Genomic DNA, 22,272 nt, shown 5'->3' on the forward strand with positions numbered 1-22,272 from the left:
TTAACATGTGGATGAAAACGATAGCTCAGATTTGCTTATAAAAGAAAGTGCCTGTAAACACTAAATAAAAAGGGTTTCGCACAATCAAGTTAGACTAGATGAAATGCCCATGAACACTTACCTTTAGATAATAGAAAGACCTAAACAAAGTAAGTAGTCTACTTGTAGTCTACTTGCACTTGCACTGCATATACTCTAAGCAGATGCCAAATAAAACCGCAATTTGAGAAAATTGAAATATCAAATGAATAGAACATACCAGATTGGTGAATAGACAAAGCAAATAAATAATCACTTATAAAATATCCGGGGTTAAGCCGCAAAGGGGGAAACAGATATACTAAATAGTAAACCAGGCAGGTTTTACACAAAATAAAAAGTGATTGAATAATTAGAGTATCAAAAAATCGATCTTTAAAAGGAAGCATCAAAGTAGAAAAAACTATCCTCGAAAACCTTTGAATCACTACTGAGCTGCAAAATAAATTAAATCTAGCTATTAAGCAAAACAGATTTCAATGAACACCTATTTTCTCACCTGAGAAAGTTAGTCATGAAGCAAAAAATAACAGACATTGACAACCTAACAATGTTCATTACCTGAGCACTGCAGTTGGGACAGAATTTGTGCCCCTTCAAAATGGTGACTGGTCATCTTTAAATTAGGCTTGATGCAGCGAATGAAGCTCGATCCCTATAGGAAAGGCAGTAAAGCAAATATTCCATTATCTTTTCCCTTCATATTTTTAAGGAAATAAAGCATTTTCTTAGTTACAAGATACACTGAATAGACAAAAAGGGATGCCAATCACTCACTGAAATCATCTAACAAAAATCCTGACATAAGCATGCACATGTATGAATCACCATATGTTGTTCTGAAAATCTGAGTTCTTCACCTATGCCTGTGATCAACAAGATCACAAATAAAATATTCTGTAAACCTAGAAGTAACCAGTTGTCTATGAAGTGCAATAAATATACTGCCTCTTGAACAATTTAATTCCTTTGAAAAAGACTGGAGTGATCAATCCTATTAATCATTTCTAAAAATGTATTTTCACAAAGATAACAGAGTTCAATCTCTCTTGTTGTTTTCTGCATGCACTATTTTTCATAAAATCTGTCCTTATTTAGATTTTTCCAATCTATAGCGGCCCAACCTTCTTCCAGAGCTATTAAAGATAGGTAATATTTTCTCTAATTCTAACTTGAACTGACAGTTTGTGTTGTATGGTATTCAGACCACACTAGCCACTTGGGAACCCACTCCAATCCTTCACCAACACCCTACAGAGTCATACAACTAAGAAAAACCCTTAAACATCCCAACAACCAACCCAACCCCCAAATCACACATATCGAAACTCCATACTTTGTGGTTAATTGCAAAACCACTCCAAAGACCTAGCAAAATTGCCCTCAGTCACCAATAAAGAAAAGTTGTCCAGGTGGTGTGGAGTATCCCCCCCTGCAAATAGGCCACTGACTTCTTTCATCAATTTATCCCACACCATTTTCCATGTGGGATTAAACTAAGGCAAAAGTTGCAACACACATGCTAATTCTAGTACACACTTTAAATAGACTAACATCCTTTGAAAAATGATTCCCCCCAATCTCGCCACATTTACTCTGTCAGAATAGTAGACCAACTATTCCCTCATCAGTTCAAGCCTAATGAAAGTATACATGTTTTGGTTACATAGATTGTTATTTAATAAGACACTAATATCAATAACAATGGTTGCATAGTCTTCAATTTAATATTCATTATTAAGTAGCATTTTAGAATTTTTCTATCAACACTGCAACAACAGTGCAAATAAATAACAGTTTTCAAGTATTGTGTTAATGGCCACATAATAAAATAAACAACAATAAATAATCTTTGTAAATACTCACAGTACTACGCAATTTTTCAAGCAGCAAATTTAACTGAGTCTGTAAAACACAAAATGTTATTTCAGTATTCAAAAGGAGATGAAAGTTGAAATACATGTTACTGAAATTTTACAAAGGTTAGACTACAAAGGAGCAACAGATAAAACGCCAAACATCAGTGAGATTCTGCCTTTGTTTCATAGACCACAGTATTCTGAGTATCTATAAACATGCAGCAGCATACAAGCCCCAGAGTCACACAAACAGATCACACAACCTGATAAACAAGATAGGAAAAGCAGATAAGATCATAGTGAACCTGTCACAGATATAGCACAGGACTGAATCAAACAATAAGAAACAGAAGATCAAGGTAAACATGTCTGCAACAAACCAGGTGCACGTGTCTGACTTAATATAATAACCTCCTAACGCTAAATGATTCCCACTTTTCTTGATATGGTGATATTACCATAAGGAGACTGTTCCCTGTACATAACAACGCTAATGTTTATAAGAGACCAATCGCGTAGTGAACCCGGTAAGATCTTTAAAGTTTTCTGTCGTACATTTAGGAGCTACTGTTAACACAGGTAGGTAATCAAAGGTCTTTTCTGTCCGAGATAAAGTGCTCAATGAGGAATTAGTATTCCTTTCCTTCCAACTGCATGGTATATCCATGTCCTAGAGCCTAATTCTGTATTACACATGGTGAAACAAGGTTTAATTGGTGGTAGTACTTTGATTGTATGTGTCCAAAGCTTCAACATTGGATTCTACCTGCCACATCTTCCAGGTGTCACCTTTTTCCTAAACCTCAGGTTGATCTTCCTATTGCTCTACCTCCTCATCTGAATCTGTGTTTGGAGGTTGTAGAGGAGAAGTAAACAAATGTACAGCTTTTTTTCAAACTTTTTTCTGATGGAAAACTTTTTACCATTTCCAAATCACCTCCTTAAATGTCTGTTTTATTTTTTCAAAGCTTTTCTAGTGAATAGTGTTGATTGTCGTGTAACATACCCCGTTTTCAGGTCATGTGTGTCCTCTTTTCCATAACAATCTCTTACACTGGTTCTTCCATAGGATGAGATCCCTGCAAACGCTGGCTTATGTTTTCACAGATGCAATTTTTGAGAATGATCAGCTGATTCATCCTGACCAGCTCAGCAGTTCAAGAGTGTATTCCGGTCCGAGTTGGTTTCCGAGTTCAAGTACATAGGGGGTGATTCTAACCCTGGCGGTCGGTGTTAAAGCGGCGGCCAACCCGCCAACAGGCTGGCGGTAAAAAAAATGGGATTCTGAGCCTGGCGGGAACCGCCAACACAGACAGCCACCTTAACACTCCGACCGCCACGGCGGTACAAACAGCGCGGCGGTCACCGCCAACAGACAGGCGGCAGACAATGTACCGCCCACACTATTACAACTCACCAATACGCCACCTTTTCCGGGGCGGGAGCACCACCGATAAAAACACGGCGGAAACAGACTACGGATGGGAAAACGCTCACCACTACGCACTCCAGGAGGAAGGAGGACAGCATGGAACCCGAATTAAACATCCTACCTGCTCTCGTCTACCTTCTCATCTACCACGAGTACGAAGTCCGGCGCAGACGACAACGGTGAGTACTGCACCTACGACACACAGGAGGGGGAGGACGAAAGGTTACGGGCACACACATATGCGACCCCCCCCCCCCAACTATGTACTCACCAATGCAGAGCACCAAGTCACAGTGACACCACCCAAACACCCCTGAAAAATGCTAGGACATAATCATATTTGGAATAAATATTTATGTACCAAAAAGCTCCAGAAAATTATCGTACAACCATGAAAGATATTCACAACAAAACTAATGACATACACATCAGTGTATAACTGAAGTACCAAGTCCTGCACATCCTACGAATTCAGCATGTCCGTGGGCCAAAGTCTTGAGAAATAAGGGCAAAGCCCACACAGGAGACCTGAGTCCTTTGGAGAGAACACTGCAGGGGCATCAGATGTAAAAACTACAGGCACCTCAGGGGGAAGGGAAGGGGGGGCACCACAGCCACATGAGTCCACGACGCCAGATCCACGAGGAGCCACCATGCCCACTGGACCATCCTGGGGAGTGCAAAGCCACAGTCTCTCAATGTCTCTACAGTGGGTGGGCTGCCCACTGGACCATCCTGGGGAGTGCAAAGCCACAGTCTCTCAATGTCTCTACAGTGGGTGGGCTGCCCACTGGACCATCCTGGGGAGTGCAAAGCCACAGTCCATCAGGTGGATGACAGTCTCCACTGGTCAAGGAGGAGGCATGGTGGGCACAGTAAACCATAAACGGTGCTTGAGACGGCGGTGCCCAGCGGAGCGGTGCTTGAGACGGCGGTGCCCAGCGGAGCGGTGCTTGAGAGGAAGGGCCCAGCGGATCGGTGCTTGAGACGCCGGTGCCCAGCGGAGCGGTGCTTGAGACGGCGGTGCCCAGCGGAGCGGTGCTTGAGACGGCGGTGCCCAGCGGAGCGGTGCTTGAGAGGAAGGGCCCAGCGGAGCGGTGCTTGAGTCGCCGGTGCCCAGCGGAGCGGTGCTTGAGACGGCGGTGCCCAGCGGAGCAGTGCTTGAGAGGTAGGGCCCAGCGGAGCGGTGCTTCAGAGGAAGGGCCCAGCGGAGCGGTGCTTGAGACGGCGGTGCCCACCGGAGCAGTGCTTGAGAGGTAGGGCCCAGCGGAGCGGTGCTTCAGAGGAAGGGCCCAGCGGAGCGGTGCTTGAGACGGCGGTGCCCAGCGGAGCGGTGCTTGAGAGGAAGGGCCCAGCGGAGCGGTGCTTGAGAGGAAGGGCCCAGCGGAGCGGTGCTTGAGACGGCGGTGCCCAGCGGAGCGGTGCTTGAGAGGAAGGGCCCAGCGGAGCGGTGCTTGAGACGGCGGTGCCCAGCGGAGCGGTGCTTGAGACGGCGGGGCCCTGTTCAGCGGTGCTCTTCTGCACCGCGGGCCCTGTTCAGCGGTGCTCTTCTCCACGGCGGGCCCTGTTCAGCGGTGCTCTTCTGCACCGCGGGCCCTGTTCAGCGGTGCTCTTCTCCACGGCGGGGCCCTGTTCAGCGGTGCCTATCTCCACGGCGGGGCCCTGTTCAGCGGTGCTCTTCTGCACCGCGGGCCCTGTTCAGCGGTGCTCTTCTCCGCGGCGGGGCCCTGTTCAGCGGTGCTCTTCTGCACCGCGGGCCCTGTTCAGCGGTGCTCTTCTCCACGGCGGGGCCCTGTTCAGCGGTGCCTATCTCCACGGCGGGCCCTGTTCAGCGGTGCTCTTCTGCACCGCGGGCCCTGTTCAGCGGTGCTCTTCTCCACGGCGGGGCCCTGTTCAGCGGTGCTCTTCTGCACCGCGGGCCCTGTTCAGCGGTGCTCTTCTCCACGGCGGGGCCCTGTTCAGCGGTGCCTATCTCCACGGCGGGCCCTGCTCAGCGGTGCTCTTCTGCACCGCGGGCCCTGTTCAGCGGTGCTCTTCTCCACGGCGGGGCCCTGTTCAGCGGTGCTCTTCTGCACCGCGGGCCCTGTTCAGCGGTGCTCTTCTCCACGGCGGGGCCCTGTTCAGCGGTGCCCATCTCCACGGCGGGCCCTGTTCAGCGGTGCTCTTCTGCACCGCGGGCCCTGTTCAGCGGTGCTCTTCTCCACGGCGGGGCCCTGTTCAGCGGTGCCTATCTCCACGGCGGGCCCTGTTCAGCGGTGCTCTTCTGCACGGCGGGCCCTGTTCAGCGGTGCTCTTCTGCACCGCGGGCCCTGTTCAGCGGTGCTCTTCTCCACGGCGGGGCCCTGTTCAGCGGTGCTCTTCTGCACCGCGGGCCCTGTTGAGCGGTGCTCATCCAGCAGGTCAAGGGAGCCAGACCTGGCCTGGACTCCCTGCTCAGTCGCCCTCGGACCGTGACGTTTCTGGACCCTTCGGGGACGGACTCCTGGCCTCCTTAGTGTCCTCCTTCCCAGCTGGGATGTGGCATGTGGGGTCCACCTTCTCCGCGCTCCTGCTGCCCTTCCGCTCCTTTGATGGGGCTCTCGGGCCCTTGCCTCCCCTAGATGGTGTGGGTGGTGAAGTGGCCGCACATTGCTCCTTGGGGGCAGCCCTGTCGGTCCTCGCACGGCGGCCCTTGTTTTTGCGGGTCCTCTTGCCGGGGGGTGGGGGGGCTGGACGTGTCCTTGCTGCTGATCGATGTGTCACTGCTGGCAAAGGGTGGGCTCCAGAACCCAGGCACAACAGTGACACCCGAAGCTGGGCTGGTGGTGGCTGCGGTGCTCTTGGGACTCTTTGAAGATGGATGGGGGAGCTCATCGGGGGGAAAGAGGTTAAGGTTAGCCAGGAAAAGTTTTTTAGGGCCAAGGTAAAGGGTAGGAGAAGTGGAGATGGAAGTGGAGGTAGAGGAGGTGGTTGTAGGAGAGTCAGGTGTGCTGTCATTGGGTGAAGGTGCTGGTGCTGTAGGCTGTCGTGAGGTGGATGGCTGTTGGGTGGGTGTCTGCCTGCGTTTGTGTGTCTTGGAAGAGGGGGTGACAGACACAGTGGGAGAGGACACAGGGGACGTGTAAATGGCAGTGGGGGTGGTGACTGCACGAGTGTGGACTGTCCTGGAGGGTGAGGTGGTGATGGAAGCACTGGCTGATGTTGGGGTGCATGCAGGTGTGAGTGTAGACGTCACAGGGAGGGAGGAGGGAGACGAGGAGGAGGGGGACACAGGGGTGGCAGTGGCTGTTGGCATGTCTGCATCTGGGTGTTGCTTGGGTGAGTGTTTGTGGGATCTGTGGTGCTTGTGTTTGGATGAGCTGCTCTTGGGTGTTGAGGTGTGTGCAGGCTGGTCTGATGGTGTGGATGGGATAGGCTGAGGAACAGGAGACAGAGAAAGGCTGGTGGCAGTAAGAAGAGGGAGGCTGGAAACAGGGACAATGGCTGCCGTCAGTGCTGAGGCCAGAGCAGTGAACGCTCGTTGATGGGCAGCCTGACCCGAATGAATGCCCTCCAGGTACGCATTGCTCTGTTGCACCTCCCTTTGCACACCCTGGATGGCATTCAAAAGGGTCGTCTGCCCAACAATGAGCGTCCTTACCAGGTCAATGAGCTCCAGGGGCAACAGGGGCAGGGGCTGAGGTGCCTGGGGCGAAGGAGACGCGCGCCTTCCTGGGCGAACCGGCACGGAGCGAAGACTGAGGGGCTGCTGGGAGGGCGGGGCTGGTGCGCTGGGTGGCTGTAGAGGCGGGGGGCACGGATGTTGCCGCCACCCCTAGGGAGCTCCCATCCGAGGACGTGTCGCTTTTGCTGCTCTCACCAGCGGTCCCCGTCGTGGTGCTCCCCTCGCCCTCCGGATCACTGGTGCCCTCGGTGTCTGTTCCTGGGCCCACCGGGGCCTTGTGTCCTGCAGCTCCCTCGTGCTCCGATGCCAAATCTCCTCCGCCTGATGATGCTAATGCACACATGCGCAAGAAGATGAAGAGAAAGGGTGGGGGAGAAAAAAGAAGACCAGGTTGAGTGCATGCAATGTCAACACCGTTGGCGGAGAGGACAGACACAGGTGCCTAATGCACTAAGCCGCGCATTCGGGGTACACTACTCAGTACTACTGACTAAGACAACAGGCCAAGAGACGTCAAACGCGCACATGGGAGATGCTGGACCTTCAATGGCTGTACTTGTCACCCTACCGAGGTGGGGCCGGGGGCACAGGGCCATGCCTAAGGGAGAGGACTACACTACAGAAAGCGCCCTGGCCTAATGTCACCCACAGCCCTCCTCCCCCACCCAGACGCCTCCACTGCGCAGAAAGATAGGAGAATGTGCTGATACTCACCCCCTTGTGTCTGCTGTGATGTCTTAAAGCGCCCATCCAATTCAGGGTAGGCCACCGCCAGGATCCGGGACATCAGGGGGGTCATGGTGCGACTGGCACCCCTCCTAGGTTGGGAGGCCATCCCCAGCAGTGTTTCTGCGGTCTTCCTTGTTCCGCGGCGGATGTCCTCCCACCTCTTGCGGCAGTGGGTGCCCCGTCTGTTGTGGACCCCCAAGTTCCGGACTTCCTTGGCGAAGGCACGCCAAATCTCGATCTTCTGATGGGCGCTGACCTATTTGACATGTACAGGGTGGAAAGGAGGAAATCATCAATGACCTGCATGTTAGATGTAATTGCCCCCCCCCCACCCACTTTGCCATATGGCACATGCTCTCATCTGTCGGGCGTTGCACTCCTCATTCGCCCCCCACCCCACAAACTTACATCCACCCCAATCCACACAGGCATAGCCCATTCCATGTGCACCCAGGGTACTCACTTGTTGGTCTGGAGGACCGTAGAGTAGCACATACTGGGGGAGGACCCCATCCACGAGCTTCTCCAACTCTTCAGACGTGAAGGCAGGGGCCCTTTCCCCAGTCGCAGCAGCCATTGTATCTTCCAGACCGAGGTCACAGCAGCACTTGCAGTATAGGTCCTCTCCTGTGGATGATCAGGTCTCGAGTGATTAAGCAGATAGAAAATGGCGGTCACGCCCGCGGCGGTGCGTACCGCGGCGGTGCGTACCGCGACCGCCGGCGCACTTCGTAATTGGCTCCTGAAACCCATAGGCTTCAATGTTAACCAATGCGGCTTTGCGCCGCGGTCTTCGACCGCCTACCGCCACGGTGTGCCCCGCCAGCGCATTGACCTCACATCCCATTGTCCCACTTCACAGGTCAGGCAGCCGCCATTTCAAGGGCCTACATGGCTTAATTTTGACTGCGACACACAGGCCTAGGCCTTGCATTGCCACACATACACGCCTTTCAACCCATTGCCTTTCTTTAACTGTGCAAGCTGTCTGTACGTACCGGGTTTGGCTGACTCTGTGCTCCATGTTGTCCTTCCTAGGCACCGTCCGCTGGGACTTGCGATGAGAAGGAGGAATCCTCGCGTGTACCGACCGCTGGTGGACCTGTCGACAATGGAAGAACGCCATATAATACTTCGATACAGACTTGACCGTGCCACTATCCATGAACTGTGTGCCCAGCTGGAGCCAGCCCTGATGTCCCCCATCCGCCAACCCACAGGGATTCCCCCTCTGGTGCAGGTTTTGTCAGTCCTCCATTTTTTGGCCAGTGGGTCATTCCAGACCACAGTGGCCATGTCATCTGGAATGTCTCAGCCTATGTTTTCTAAGATTTTGAGCAGAGTGTTGTCTGCCCTGATGAAACTCATGCGGAGCTACATCATTTTCCCCGAGGAGGATGACTTGCCTACAGTGAAGGGTGATTTCTATGCCCTTGGACATATCCCCAACATCATTGGTGCCATTGATGGGACCCATGTGGCTTTGGTACCCCCAAAAGACGATGAGCAGGTGTACCGAAACAGAAAAAATTATCATTCGATGAATGTCCAGGTGGTCTGTTTGGCTGACCAGTACATCTCCCATGTAAATGCCAAGTTCCCAGGGTCAGTGCATGACGCGTATGTGATGCGAAATAGCAGCATCCCCTATGTGATGGAGCAGCTACAGAGACAACGTGTGTGGCTAATAGGTGACTCTGGTTACCCCAACCTGCCGTGGCTACTGACCCCAGTGAGGAATCCCCGGACAAGGGCAGAGGAACGCTACAATGAGGCCCATGGGCGTACTAGGAGGGTAATTGAGCGAACCTTTGGCCTCCTGAAGGCCAGGTTTAGGTGCCTGCATATGACAGGTGGATCCCTAATGTACTCACCAAAGAAGGTGTGCCATATCATCGTGGCGTGCTGTATGCTTCACAACCTGGCTTTGCGACGCCAGGTGCCTTTCCTGCAGGAGGGTGGTCCAGATGGTGGTGTTGTAGAAGCCGTGGAGCCTGTGGAGAGTGAAGAGGAGGAAGACTCAGAGGACGACACAGACAATAGGGACAGAGTGATACAACAGTATTTCCAGTAACACCCAGGTAAGAATCACCCACGCCATTTCCCAATTGCTTCTAGCCTCCTGCATCTGTACTTTCTGTAGTTCCCACCAGATATTTTTGGGTAATTTTTGATTTTCCCTTCCCTTCTCAGTGCTGTATGACGCAGTGCCTGACTTCTGCTTGGTTTGCCCATGAACTACAGCGTATTGACATTGGTATGTTGTCATCACTAATTGACAGAACAGATATTGAACAGTAATATGTAATACATTTGCTAATAATACAGCATGACTCCAAACTGATTTGTGTGCAATATGTGATTTATTTACAGGGCTAGATATTGGTACATGTGATTATAAGGGTGATGGGTGGGGGTGGAGTAATGTCCATGGCAGAGTCCAGTTCTCAGTCTCACAGGTGCATTGTCATTTTGCCTGTGGAAGGATGGAGCAGAGGCAGTTCATGGTTGGACAGGGTGGCAATGTGGGACAGTGGGAAGAGTTCAGGGGGTATGTCCTGCTGGCGGGGGTCTTGACATCCTACTCTGTCTTTTTTTTGGATCTCAGGCTCCTCTTACGGGGTGGTTGTTCTTCAGCAGGAGGTGGGGTTCTGGTGGCCTGCCGTGGTGTTGTGGCCTCCTGTCCACTAGCGCCGGCGGAGTTGGTAGGCTGTTCCTGGTCCGGGCTAGTGACAGGGGCCCTGTGTGGTGCCACATGGTCCCGCAACGCGTCTTCTATCCTGTTGAGGGCCAGGACGATGGTCCCCATTGCGGTCCCGATGATTCTCAGCTCCTCCCTGAACCCCATGTAGCGTTCCTCCTGCTGTGCCTGGATCTCCGTGAACCTGGCCAGTACCGTCGCCATCGTCTCTTGGGAGTGGTGGTAGGCCCCCATGATGGTGGTGAGGGCCTCTTGGAGAGTGGGTTCCCTGGGCCTCTCCTCCCCCCCCTGTCGCACAGCAGCCCTCCGAGCTGCCCGGTTTCCCCCACCTCTGTCCCCTGGACGGTGTGCCCGCTACCACTGCCCCCAGGTCCCTGTTGTTGTTGGGGTGTTGGGTTAGCCTGGGTGCCCTGTAGTGGCAGACACACCACTGATTGAGCTGTCCTAGAGACAGAGGCATGGGCCCGCTGGGGGGAGCTGTGCTGGTGTTGGCAGAGGGGGTCGGGTCTGGTGTGGCCTGTGGCTGCCTGAGGGGAACCGACTGCCCAGAGGTCCCCGATGGTCCGGGCTGGTCATTAGGTTCACTGTCGACAGAGCTGCTATCCTCAGTGTGGGCCTGTTCCGGTGGTGGGATGGACACTTCTGGACCCTCCTGGCTGGTGTGTTGTCGTTCGGGTCCTGCATGGGGTAAGAGAGTTTGGTTATTGTTTCTGTGTGTGCAATAGCGTGCGTGTTATGGGTGCCCTTGTCCCCCAGTGCAGGCATTCCCTTGAGGGAGGTGTTGTGAGGGTAGTTAGTGGGGGGGGGTTAGTGCAGTGGTCATGCTTAGGTGATGGGTGCCCATGATTTGTGTTGGCATGCAGGAGTTGGTGTTGGGATGGGTGGGTTGTGCTGGTGAGACATTGTCAGGGAGGATGTGTGCTGGGGGGTTGGGGGTGAGGGTGGGGGTGTGGGTTGGCATGCTGGTGGGGTGGGGGGGATATAGTAGTTGAGATGGGACTTACCAGAGTCCATTCCTCCGGCTACTCCAGCGAGGCCCTGAGGATGCAGGATGGTCAAGACCTCTTGCTCCCACGATGTAAATTCGGGAGGGGTGGGTGGGGGTCCGCCGCCAGTCTTCTGGACCGCGATGTTGTGCCTGGAGACCATCGATCGGACCTTCCCCCGTAGGTCGTTCCATCTTTTGCGGATGTCCTCCCTATTCCTGGGATGCTGTCCCACCGCGTTGACCCTGTCCACGATCCGCTGCCATAGCTCCGCCTTCCTGGCTATACTGGTGTGCTGCACCTGCGAGCCGAAGAGCTGGGGTTCCACTCTTAGGATTTCCTCCACCATGACCCGGAGTTCTTGGTCCGAAAAGCGTGGGTGCCATGGGGTGGTGTGGGTGAGGTGTGGGGTGGTGTATGTGATGAGGAGTATGTTGGTGAGTGGTGCTTTGTGCTACTATGTGGTGTGTGTGATGGTGTAGTGTGCCTCAGTGTGTCTTGCTATGGATTGTCTGCTGTGTCTCTCTCTCCTTCTCTCAGTAATTATGGTCGCAGGGGTTTGTGGGTGATGTGGGTGTGTGTTTTATAGTTGGTTGATTGTGTGGGAGTGGTGTGTGTATGTGTATCAGGTGTGTGTATTTCAAATTGTCCAATGTGGCTGTGTTTTGGTGATGTGTGTGTATTCTGACCGCGGCGGTGTGTAGCGCCAATGGAATACCGCGTTTGAATGACCGCCGTGTGGATTCGTGGGTCGTAATGGCATGGGCGTATTTCTGTTGGCGTGACGGTGGAGGTTTGGTCATCTCCAGTTTATCGCTGCCCGCAGATGTGGCGGGCTGCAGTGGAGGACGGATTTTTGGAGGTTTGGCCGTTGTGGGTCAGAATGACCGTGGCGGTTGACCGCGGCCGCGGCGGTGTTATGGCGGTCTTATGACCAGCGGTAAGGGCATTTTACCGCCGAGGTCAGAATGACCCCCATAGTCTCCTCATGTCTACTGCTAGATTCGGACCCCACTATCAAGGGAACTTCCTCTCCTGTAAATGATTCTCGTTACTGGACGTATTCCTCTTTTTGAAACACATTTGCATTTCAGTGTCAATAACTGCTTCAAGCTCCTTCCATCTCTTAGAGCTGGGCCAATTTGAGTGATTGGTAGGCCTTTCAGTTCAGAGCTTCACATCACATGCAGAAAAAAGCTACGGAATGAATGTGCAAGTGTGCAATGCAGGCTTAGAGGCTGATTCAGATGCTGTGTTTGTCACCATCATCACTGGATTCTTTGGGATACTTGGGAGCACAAGTCTCCAGTATCGGGTTACTCCGGAGGTGGGCTCTGATTCTCCTCCTCCAAATTAAATAGTGGACAGGTCTTTATTTCCCTTCACCCCCATTTTTGTTTTTCATTTTTATAATTATTTTGACCCCTAGATAGACTTAAAAGAGTCCTTGTCCTTCATTTGAGTGTAATGTAATTAATGCTAACCCTTAGAACTTTAATTTTTTCTTGCACATAAAGAATTCTATAGGTAAGGCAATTAGTCTGGCCTTTCGCTAGGAAGCAATACAGACACTCTGCAGGCCATTTAAATGGTGTTTTCCACACTATGATTTATTCTTATATATCCTGGAGTGCCCTACTGCAAAATTACTGCTCAACATCTAAATATTCCCTGGAATTGTTAATAAATGTCTTCTCTCTGTACTTTCACACAAAATCAGTTTTGTCAATACGCTGACTAGATAGATATAAACGCAACGTCAGAAAACAGACATTAAGTTGGATTCTGGGTCTTTGTGTGTTGTGGGGTTCAGGACACATGATCACGACTCGTATTACACAAGCTAGAAAACAAACTTTGACGTCAGATCAAAACAATTCATAACATTCTTCACACAACACCAGATATCAGTAAAATAATCAGAATACGACTAATCCTAAAGCAAGGTATGTTTTAGTGGAACTGGGTGATGTTCTATACATGTATTTTCTTTTGCAATGTTTTATATTGTTATTTGTGTGTGTGAGTAAAAACATACCATAATTTGCACTGTTATATTTCTCATATGAGGAACTTCTGGAATTTTACGCAATTGACAAGTTTGCGAAAGATGACAGCGGAATAATAAACTAAACTCCTCAGCCTTCTTTAGACATGTCCTATACTCAAAATCTCAAAATTTACATTTAAGGGCTATCAGCCAGTCCTTGCTTCACTTCATCCACAAGCTGACATGTGGAGCAAAGAAAAGATGGGCCATCTGAACACTTCTTTAAATACATGCTCACATGTTCAATTGCTCATTAAGTTAAAGTCCATTCCTTTCACCAAGCTCTTAACCACTGATTAATTTGTAGCAGTGGTGGATACCCAGACAATCATTTTTGGGGGCAGTGACTTAATTATCATAATTAGACTTCAACTCAAAACAAGGAGGTGGAAGAGAAAAATAGCAGAGCAGTGACAAAAGGAGAAAACAGGTATAAATGAAAATGTCACTTACCCAGTGTACATCTGTTCGTGGCATCAGTCGCAGTAGATTCGCATGTTCTGCAATAGCTCGCCATCTGGTGTTGGGCCGGAGTGTTACAAGTTGTTTTTCTTCGAAGAAGTCTTTCGAGTCACGGGACCGAGTGACTCCTCCTTTTGTCTCCATTGCGCATGGGCGTCGACTCCATCTTCGATTGTTTTTCCCCGCAGAGGGTGAGGTAGGAGTTGAATTGTAGTAATAGTGCCCATGCAATGGAGTGACTAAGTATGCACGTATTTAAGGTTGAGATGATACATATATAAATAATTGAAGGTAACTTCCAAACTGCTACAGGCTCCCGGGGAGGCGGGTGGGCACATGCGAATCTACTGCGACTGATGCCACGAACAGATGTACACTGGGTAAGTGACATTTTCAGTTCAATGGCATCTGTCGCTGTAGATACGCATGTTCTGCATAGACTAGTAAGCAGTTATTTCCCCAAAAGCGGTGGATCAGCCTGTAGGAGTGGAAGTAGTGTGAAATAATGTTCTTAATACGGCTTGACCTACTGTGGCTTGTTGTGCGGATAACACGTCTACACAGTAGTGCTTGGTGAATGTGTGAGGCGTAGACCATGTGGCTGCCTTACATATTTCTTGCATTGGGATGTTTCCTAGAAAGGCCATGGTAGCACCTTTCTTTCTGGTTGAGTGTGCCCTTGGTGTAATGGGCAGCTGTCGTTTAGCTTTAAGGTAGCAGATTTGGATGCATTTAACTATCCATCTGGCTATACCTTGTTTTGATATTGGGTTTCCTGCATGAGGTTTTTGAAATGCAATAAATAGTTGTTTAGTCTTTCTGATGTTTTTTGTTCTGTCAATGTAATACATCAATGCTCTTTTGACATCTAATGTATGTAGTGCCCTTTCAGCTACGGTATCTGGCTGTGGAAAAAACACTGGAAGTTCCACTGTTTGATTTAGATGGAACGGTGAAATAACCTTTGGCAAAAATTTAGGATTGGTCCTTAGGACGACTTTATTTTTGTGTAGTTGTATAAAAGGTTCCTGTATTGTAAACGCCTGAATCTCGCTTACTCTTCTTAGGGAAGTAATGGCGATGAGAAATGAAGGAACAGGTGGTGTTCTTGGTGGTATAATTCTCCTGAGGCCCTCCATGAATGCTTTAATGACTGGTATCTTATATAGGGAAGTTGAATAGGTAGTCTGCAGGTATGCAGATATTGCTGCAAGGTGTATTTTAATGGAAGAGAAAGCCAGGTTAGATTTTTGTAAGTGAAGCAGGTAACCCACTACATGTTCTGGAGTTGTGTGTAATGGTTGTATTTGATTAATATGGCAGTAGCAAACAAACCTCTTCCATTTACTTGCATAGCAGTGCCTGGTGGATGGCCTTCTAGCTTGTTTTATGACTTCCATACATTCTTGGGTAAGTTGTAAGTGCCCGAATTCTAGGATTTCAGGAGCCAGATTGCTAGATTCAGCGATGCTGGATCTGGGTGTCTGATCTTTTGGTTGTGCTGTGTCAACAGATCTGGCCTGTTGGGCAATTTGATGCAGGGTACCACTGATAGGTCTAGCAGCGTTGTGTACCAGGGTTGCCTTGCCCAAGTTGGTGCTATCAATATGAGTTTGAGTTTGCTTTGACTGAGTTTGTTTACCAGGTAAGGAAGGAGAGGGAGAGGAGGAAAAGCGTAAGCAAATATCCCTGACCAGTTCATCCATAGGGCATTGCCTTGGGATTGTTCGTGTGGGTATCTGGATGCGAAGTTTTGGCATTTTGCGTTCTCCCTTGTCGCAAACAAGTCTATCTGAGGTGTTCCCCAGAGTTTGAAATAAGTGTTCAGAATTTGGGGGTGAATCTCCCATTCGTGGACCTGTTGGTGATCTCGAGAGAGATTGTCTGCGAGTTGATTTTGGATCCCTGGTATAAATTGTGCTATTAGGCGAATTTGGTTGTGAATTGCCCAACGCCAAATCTTTTGTGCTAGCAGGCTTAACTGCGTGGAGTGCGTCCCCCCCTGCTTGTTTAGATAATACATTGTTGTCATGTTGTCTGTTTTGACGAGAATGTATTTGTGAACTATTATTGGTTGGAAAGCTTTTAGTGCTTGAAAAACTGCTAGAAGTTCTAGGAGATTGATATGCAGTTTTGTTTGATGTACGTTCCATTGTCCTTGTATGCTGTGTTGATCGAGGTGTGCTCCCCACCCTGTCATGGAAGCATCTGTTGTTATTACGTATTGTGGCACTGGGTCTTGGAAAGGCCGCCCCTTGTTTAAATTTATGTTGTTCCACCACAGAAGCGAGAGGTAAGTTTGGCGGTCTATTAACACCAGATCTAGAAGGTGACCCTGTGCTTGAGACCACTGTGATGCTAGGCATTGTTGTAAGGGCCTCATGTGCAGTCTTGCGTTTGGGACAATGGCTATGCATGAAGACATCATGCCTAGGAGTTGTAATACCATTTTTGCTTGTATCTTTTGTGTTGGATACATGCGTTGTATGATGGTGTTGAAATTTAGAATTCTTTGTGGACTTGGAGTGGCTACTCCCTTTGATGTGTCTATTATGGCTCCTAGGTATTGTTGTACCTTGCGCGGCAGAATGTTGGATTTTGTAAAGTTGACGGTGAACCCGAGTTTGAAGAGGGTTTGTATGATCTGATTTGTGTGATTTGAGCACTCTATGAACGAATGGGCCTTGATTAGCCAGTCGTCCAAATATGGGAACACATGTATTTGCTGCCTTCTTATGTGTGCAGCGACTACCGCTAGGCATTTGGTAAAGACTCTTGGTGCGGTTGTTAATCCGAAAGGCAGTACCTTGAATTGGTAATGTATTCCTTTGAATACAAACCTTAGGTATTTCCTGTGCGATGGGTGTATTGGTATATGGAAATAAGCGTCCTTGAGGTCTAAAGTTGCCATGTAGTCGTGTAGTTTTAGCAATGGCAATACTTCTTGTAGTGTGACCATGTGGAAGTGGTCCGATTTGATGAAAGTGTTCACTACTCTGAGGTCTAGGATTGGTCTCAGCGTTTTGTCCTTCTTTGGTATCAGAAAGTACAGTGAGTAAACTCCTGTGTTTATTTGTGTGTTTGGCACTAATTCGATTGCATTCTTTTGCAATAGTGCCTGCACTTCTATCTCCAGGAGATTGGAGTGGTGTGTTGTTAAATTTTGTGCTTTTGGTGGTATGTTTGGAGGGAATTGTAGAAATTCTATGCAATAACCATGCTGGATAATTGCTAGAACCCAAGTGTCTGTAGTGATTTCCTCCCATGCTTTGTAATAATGACCTATTCTTCCCCCCACTGGTGTTGTGTGGAGGGGGTGAGTGACATGTGAGTCACTGTTTAGTAGTAGGGGTTTTGGGGCTTTGAAATCTTCCTCTATTTCTAGGGAATTGCCCTCCTCTATATTGTCCCCGAAAACCTCCTCTATACTGTCCCTGGTAACTGGACGGTGTTGCTTGTGAGGTGCTGGCTTGTGTGCTCTGACCCCGAAACCCCCCTCGAAAGGGCGTTTTACGGAATGTGCTGTAATTCCCTCTGCTCTGCGGGGAGTAGAGTGCGCCCATGGCTTTGGCAGTGTCCGTATCTTTTTTGAGTTTCTCAATCGCTGTGTCCACTTCTGGACCGAACAGTTCTTTTTCATTAAAAGGCATATTGAGAACTGCTTGTTGAATCTCTGGTTTAAATCCAGACGTTCGGAGCCATGCATGCCTTCTGATAGTTACAGATGTATTAATTGTCCGTGCAGCTGTATCTGCAGCGTCCATGGAGGAGCGGATCTGGTTGTTGGAAATGGCCTGTCCCTCCTCAACCACTTGTTTTGCCCTATTTTGTAAGTCCTTGGGCAGATGTTCATAGCGCGCAAGTAGTGCCTGGGAGTTCGCGATGCGCCACTGGTTTGCAGCTTGTGCTGCGACTCTTTTACCAGCTGCATCGAACTTGCGGCTTTCTTTATCTGGGGGTGGTGCATCTCCAGATGTGTGAGAGTTGGCCCTTTTCCTAGCTGCTCCTACAACGACAGAGTCTGGTGGCAGCTGTGTAGTGATGAAAACCGGGTCTGTAGGAGGCGCCTTATACTTTTTTTCCACCCTTGGTGTGATTGACCTGCTTTTGACCGGCTCCTTAAAGATGTCTTTTGCGTGCCGGAGCATACCAGGGAGCATAGGCAGGCTTTGGTACGAGCTGTGGGTGGAGGAGAGTGTGTTGAATAAAAAGTCATCCTCGACCTGTTCTGAGTGGAGGCTTACGTTGTGAAATTGTGCTGCTCTAGCCACCACTTGAGAATACGCGGTGCTGTCCTCTGGTGGAGATGGCTTCGTAGGGTATGCCTCCGGACTATTATCTGACACTGGGGCGTCGTACAGGTCCCATGCGTCCTGATCTTGGTCACCCTGGCTCATGGTGGTGTGAGCTGGGGAGAGTGATGGAGTTTGTGCTGGTGAGACGTGAATCACGGGCGGAGGAGAGGGTGGTGGGGTAACTCTTTTCACCACTTTTGGTTGTGGTGGCTGTTCAGTCTGGAACTCCAACCTTCTCTTTCTCCTAATAGGGGGAAGGGTGCTTATCTTTCCTGTCCCCTGCTGTATGAAGATACGCTTTTGCGTATGGTCCACATCAGTTGCTTGTAGCTCTTCCTCAAACCTATGCTTTTGCATTTGGGAGGTTAGCGAGTGCTCTTCTGTATAAGAGCCTGAAGCTGGGTCGCTTGCAGTTTGTTTCGGCATCGAAACCTTGTCTGCGTGTTTTTTCGGCTCCGAGGTGACTTTTTTCTTTTTCGGGGCCGAAACCTCTCGGCGTCGATCTGCTTCGGTGCCGCTGTCTCGGCGTCGAGCCGTGTCCACACCGGCATCTCGGTGTCGAGGCTTGTCTCCAGCACTTTCTCGGTCCCGAGAAGGCTGCGTGCCGGTGTCTCGACCGGAGTCGGACGACCTCGGCACTGTTTGGGCCTTTTTCGGTGCCGACGGTCGGTCACCGAATTTATGGGTGGAGCCATGGCCGGATGGCAGTGGCGTCCCCTGGGCCTTGTAAATGTGTCTGTGTGCTTTTCGACGTCTTACTCACGGTTTGTGTATCGTCGAATCCTTCGGAGTCTGAGTCTTGGATCGAGAAGGTACCTTCCTCTTCCTGTTCCTCGAACTCCTGTTGGGCTGTCGGTGCGGACGCCATCTGAAGTCTTCTGGCTCGACGGTCTCGGAGTGTTTTTCGGGACCGGAACGCACGACAGGCCTCGCAGGTGTCTTCGCTGTGCTCAGGTGACAGGCACAGGTTGCAGACCAAGTGTTGGTGTGTGTAGGGGTATTTATTGTGGCATTTGGGGCAGAAACGGAACGGGGTCCGTTCCATCGGCGTTCTTCAGCACGCGGTCGGGCCGACCAGGCCCCGACGGGGGATCGAAAAAACTACCCTGAAGGGCACCGGAGCTCTTCAATCTTCGATGCGGTGTGGAATCTAAGTACGCCGATCCCGAACGCAACAATACCGACGAAAATCTTCCTAAATTAGCTAATTTTCCGTTCCGAAACTCGGAGCGACAGGAACACGTCCGAACCCGATGGCGGAAAAAAAACAATCGAAGATGGAGTCGACGCCCATGCGCAATGGAGACAAAAGGAGGAGTCACTCGGTCCCGTGACTCGAAAGACTTCTTCGAAGAAAAACAACTTGTAACACTCCGGCCCAACACCAGATGGCGAGCTATTGCAGAACATGCGTATCTACAGCGACAGATGCCATCGAACATATAATTTTCAAAAGTGAGAAAGAAACAGGAAATGTAGCAAAGTGGAAGGAACATTTACAAGGTGGTATAGAGGTTAGGCAGCCTTGGAATTTGGCAACAGAATGAGTGGGTCCCTAAGAAAACTGTGAGGTTCTGCACCTATGTTATTATAAATTAAGCACTTCCTTTAACAGTTATGTTACCTAATACTCAATCCATTCTGTAGGTAGTGGCAGTCACAGATTCCAACCTTGGTCCACTTAAGTCACTGAAAACTCACCAGCATTTTTCTAATGATCTGACTGCATGCCCTTGTGTGAGGCTATAAGCCCAGTCAATGTCGAGCCAATTTTAAACACAACCACTTTGCACATTGTGTTTTTCAAACAAATCATAGTTTTTTAAATGTGCACATCAATCTCAATGTTAAGTCCTTTTCACCAATACTCAACTGTGCTGTTACAACACAATGCATGTTGGTGCTACCTGCACCTTCTTTGGACGCTAATATATTCAATCATAAAAATACAAAATAGAAAACTCCATACTTATCTGTACATTATACTTGCAGCATTCTACCTGCTAACGCTTCTGAGCCTGCTTCATTATTTCTAAGGTTCCAACAGTGCTGTCCACATTCTCCACGTCCCTTGTCATGATAATAGTCTGTTTCTTTACCGTCCCTAAAGGGATCACCTGCTTCTTCTAATACAAACCTTCTGGACGCTCCTCTATTTGGAGTGCCATTTCTGTGATTTATTAATCTCAGTTTCATTTAAAAAAAAAAAGTGCAAACAAGGGTCTCACTGAGAGGTAATTTCTTCTTTACAAACCTTACAGATTAAAGTTATATTGCTCTTTCAGAAAGTGCTTCACAACCGTAGACTCCACATTCTGTAGTCAGATACCCAAGTGAACCTCTGACAACCGTTCCAGTTAAACCTATATAAATAGCTTGCTTAGGGTGATTTGCATAAAACTACTCCTCTTCGCATGTTCAGAGTTGCCACAATTTTATCTTTTCCCATAATATGGATGCGTAATGTATCCTCATTTTCATATACTTGTGCAATTAATATAATGTTCATGTGGAAATCTTTTTATTCTCTTAGTTAATGTCAGTGTACACCATAACTTTTGATTTTTTTCTGTCATTGATTTTTGTATTGTTGTTTTGCCTCTCATACACCATGAGTGATTTTGTTTAAATAAATCTTTTAATTCCTCATTCTGTTTAATCATTTTCTATATTTTATTTATTATACATTTATTTGCATACTTAAATTTGGAAACCTTTGAGATAATAAGTTGTGGATCTTATTTCTTTTCTGTCTACTATTACAATTTATCACATGTTGTTCCTTGTAAACGAATTTCAATCTTTCTTAAAGATATGTTTCAAGACTGTTCGGAAATCTACAAAATATTATGCCACACCAGAACACATAGAAGATCCTGTTAACTGAAGACATATCTTCGTTCTTCATTGAAAATAGTTATATGCTAAAATCATCTTTAAAAGCTGTACTAGAAAAGTTTTTCTTGCCTGTAGGAGTGTGACTCAGGATATGGGGTACACCTATAGGTGAGGCACCCTCTACTGTGTCCAGGACTCTCTTAATGATATTGTAGGCGGCTTTAGATAACCAGAGCTCTCATAAGAGTACCTGTGGAGAACAGCTAATGCTTGTTCAGTAGGGTATAAAGCGGTTGCAAATACCACACCGATCAGTCAGTGATATACACACAGGAAAGAACCACACCCGTGTTAGAAAAATATGTTAGATATATTGCAACACACACTCTAGTACTAACTTTGGTATATCTCCTAGCCGAAGATATGGACATACAAAAATATACTTAACACCAGGTAAGCAAAGGCATAAAATAACATGGGGGGGGGGGAACAAGCCACATACTAAAAAAATGGAATGCGAAAATCACTCCCAACCCACTCTATCACCAAAGGGCCCTTAGGACTGGGGAAGTACTAAAACCCCAAAGGTAAGTAGGTAGGATTCTCTAGGCGCCTGTGTGCAGAGTAAATCTCGGGTCAGTGTTCATAGGCTAACATGGGGAAGTCGCAGTTGGAGTTTTTGCATTTTAGGACCCTTTCCAGAGGACTCCAAGGAAACCCATTGGGACAAGGGAGGTTGGATAGTGCCCCCCTCCAGTGGATACCCAGGGCAGTGGAGTACCTACACCAGGGAGCCCAGGCACATAGGGGTGAAGTTGTGTCATAACCTCCCATTGAAGTCAATGGGGACCTTGGTTGTCCAGCTTCTGTCATAACCAGTGGACCAGGTCGGTAGACCTCAGGCATGGATTCCGGAAAAAGAGGACCTAAGGAAAGAGCTGACAGTGTCCGACCACCCGGAGGGGCCCAGGTGTTGCAGGAGGGCGATGCCCACCCTTCTTGGAGATGCTTTCCAAGAAGCAGCTGTGGGCAGAGTGCAGCTGTGGAGTCCAGACAATGCAGGAAGGTCCCAGGAATAGTCCACAAGCTGTCCTATGCCAGTTGTCGAATTGCAGAGGGGTCAGTGGGACCGCCAACAAGCCTTGGCAAATGCAGGGAAGCGTGGCATGGAGTTTGCAGGATTTGTGGGGACCAGCAAGGTCCAGGCGACCCAACCTTGGGAGGAAGGTCAGGGCCAG

At 49.0% G+C, this 22,272-nt stretch overlaps 1 protein-coding gene across 7 annotated transcripts in view; it reads right to left on the reverse strand.

Moving 5' to 3' along the window:
• Positions 1–22,272, reverse strand: part of MYO6 (myosin VI) — an 892,076-nt gene that overhangs the window by 334,189 nt on the left and 535,615 nt on the right. For all 7 annotated transcript variants that reach the window (XM_069235652.1, XM_069235651.1, XM_069235650.1 and 4 more), the window contains exons 19-20: positions 1,906–1,944; positions 601–694 (exon numbers count right to left, since the gene is read on the reverse strand). In XM_069235652.1, the coding sequence (XP_069091753.1) occupies positions 601–694; positions 1,906–1,944 (133 nt within the window). The remainder of the gene's footprint in view (positions 1–600; positions 695–1,905; positions 1,945–22,272) is intronic.

Source organism: Pleurodeles waltl, chromosome 5 (genome assembly GCF_031143425.1).
Source record: "Pleurodeles waltl isolate 20211129_DDA chromosome 5, aPleWal1.hap1.20221129, whole genome shotgun sequence".
Taxonomy (NCBI): Eukaryota; Metazoa; Chordata; class Amphibia; order Caudata; family Salamandridae; genus Pleurodeles; species Pleurodeles waltl.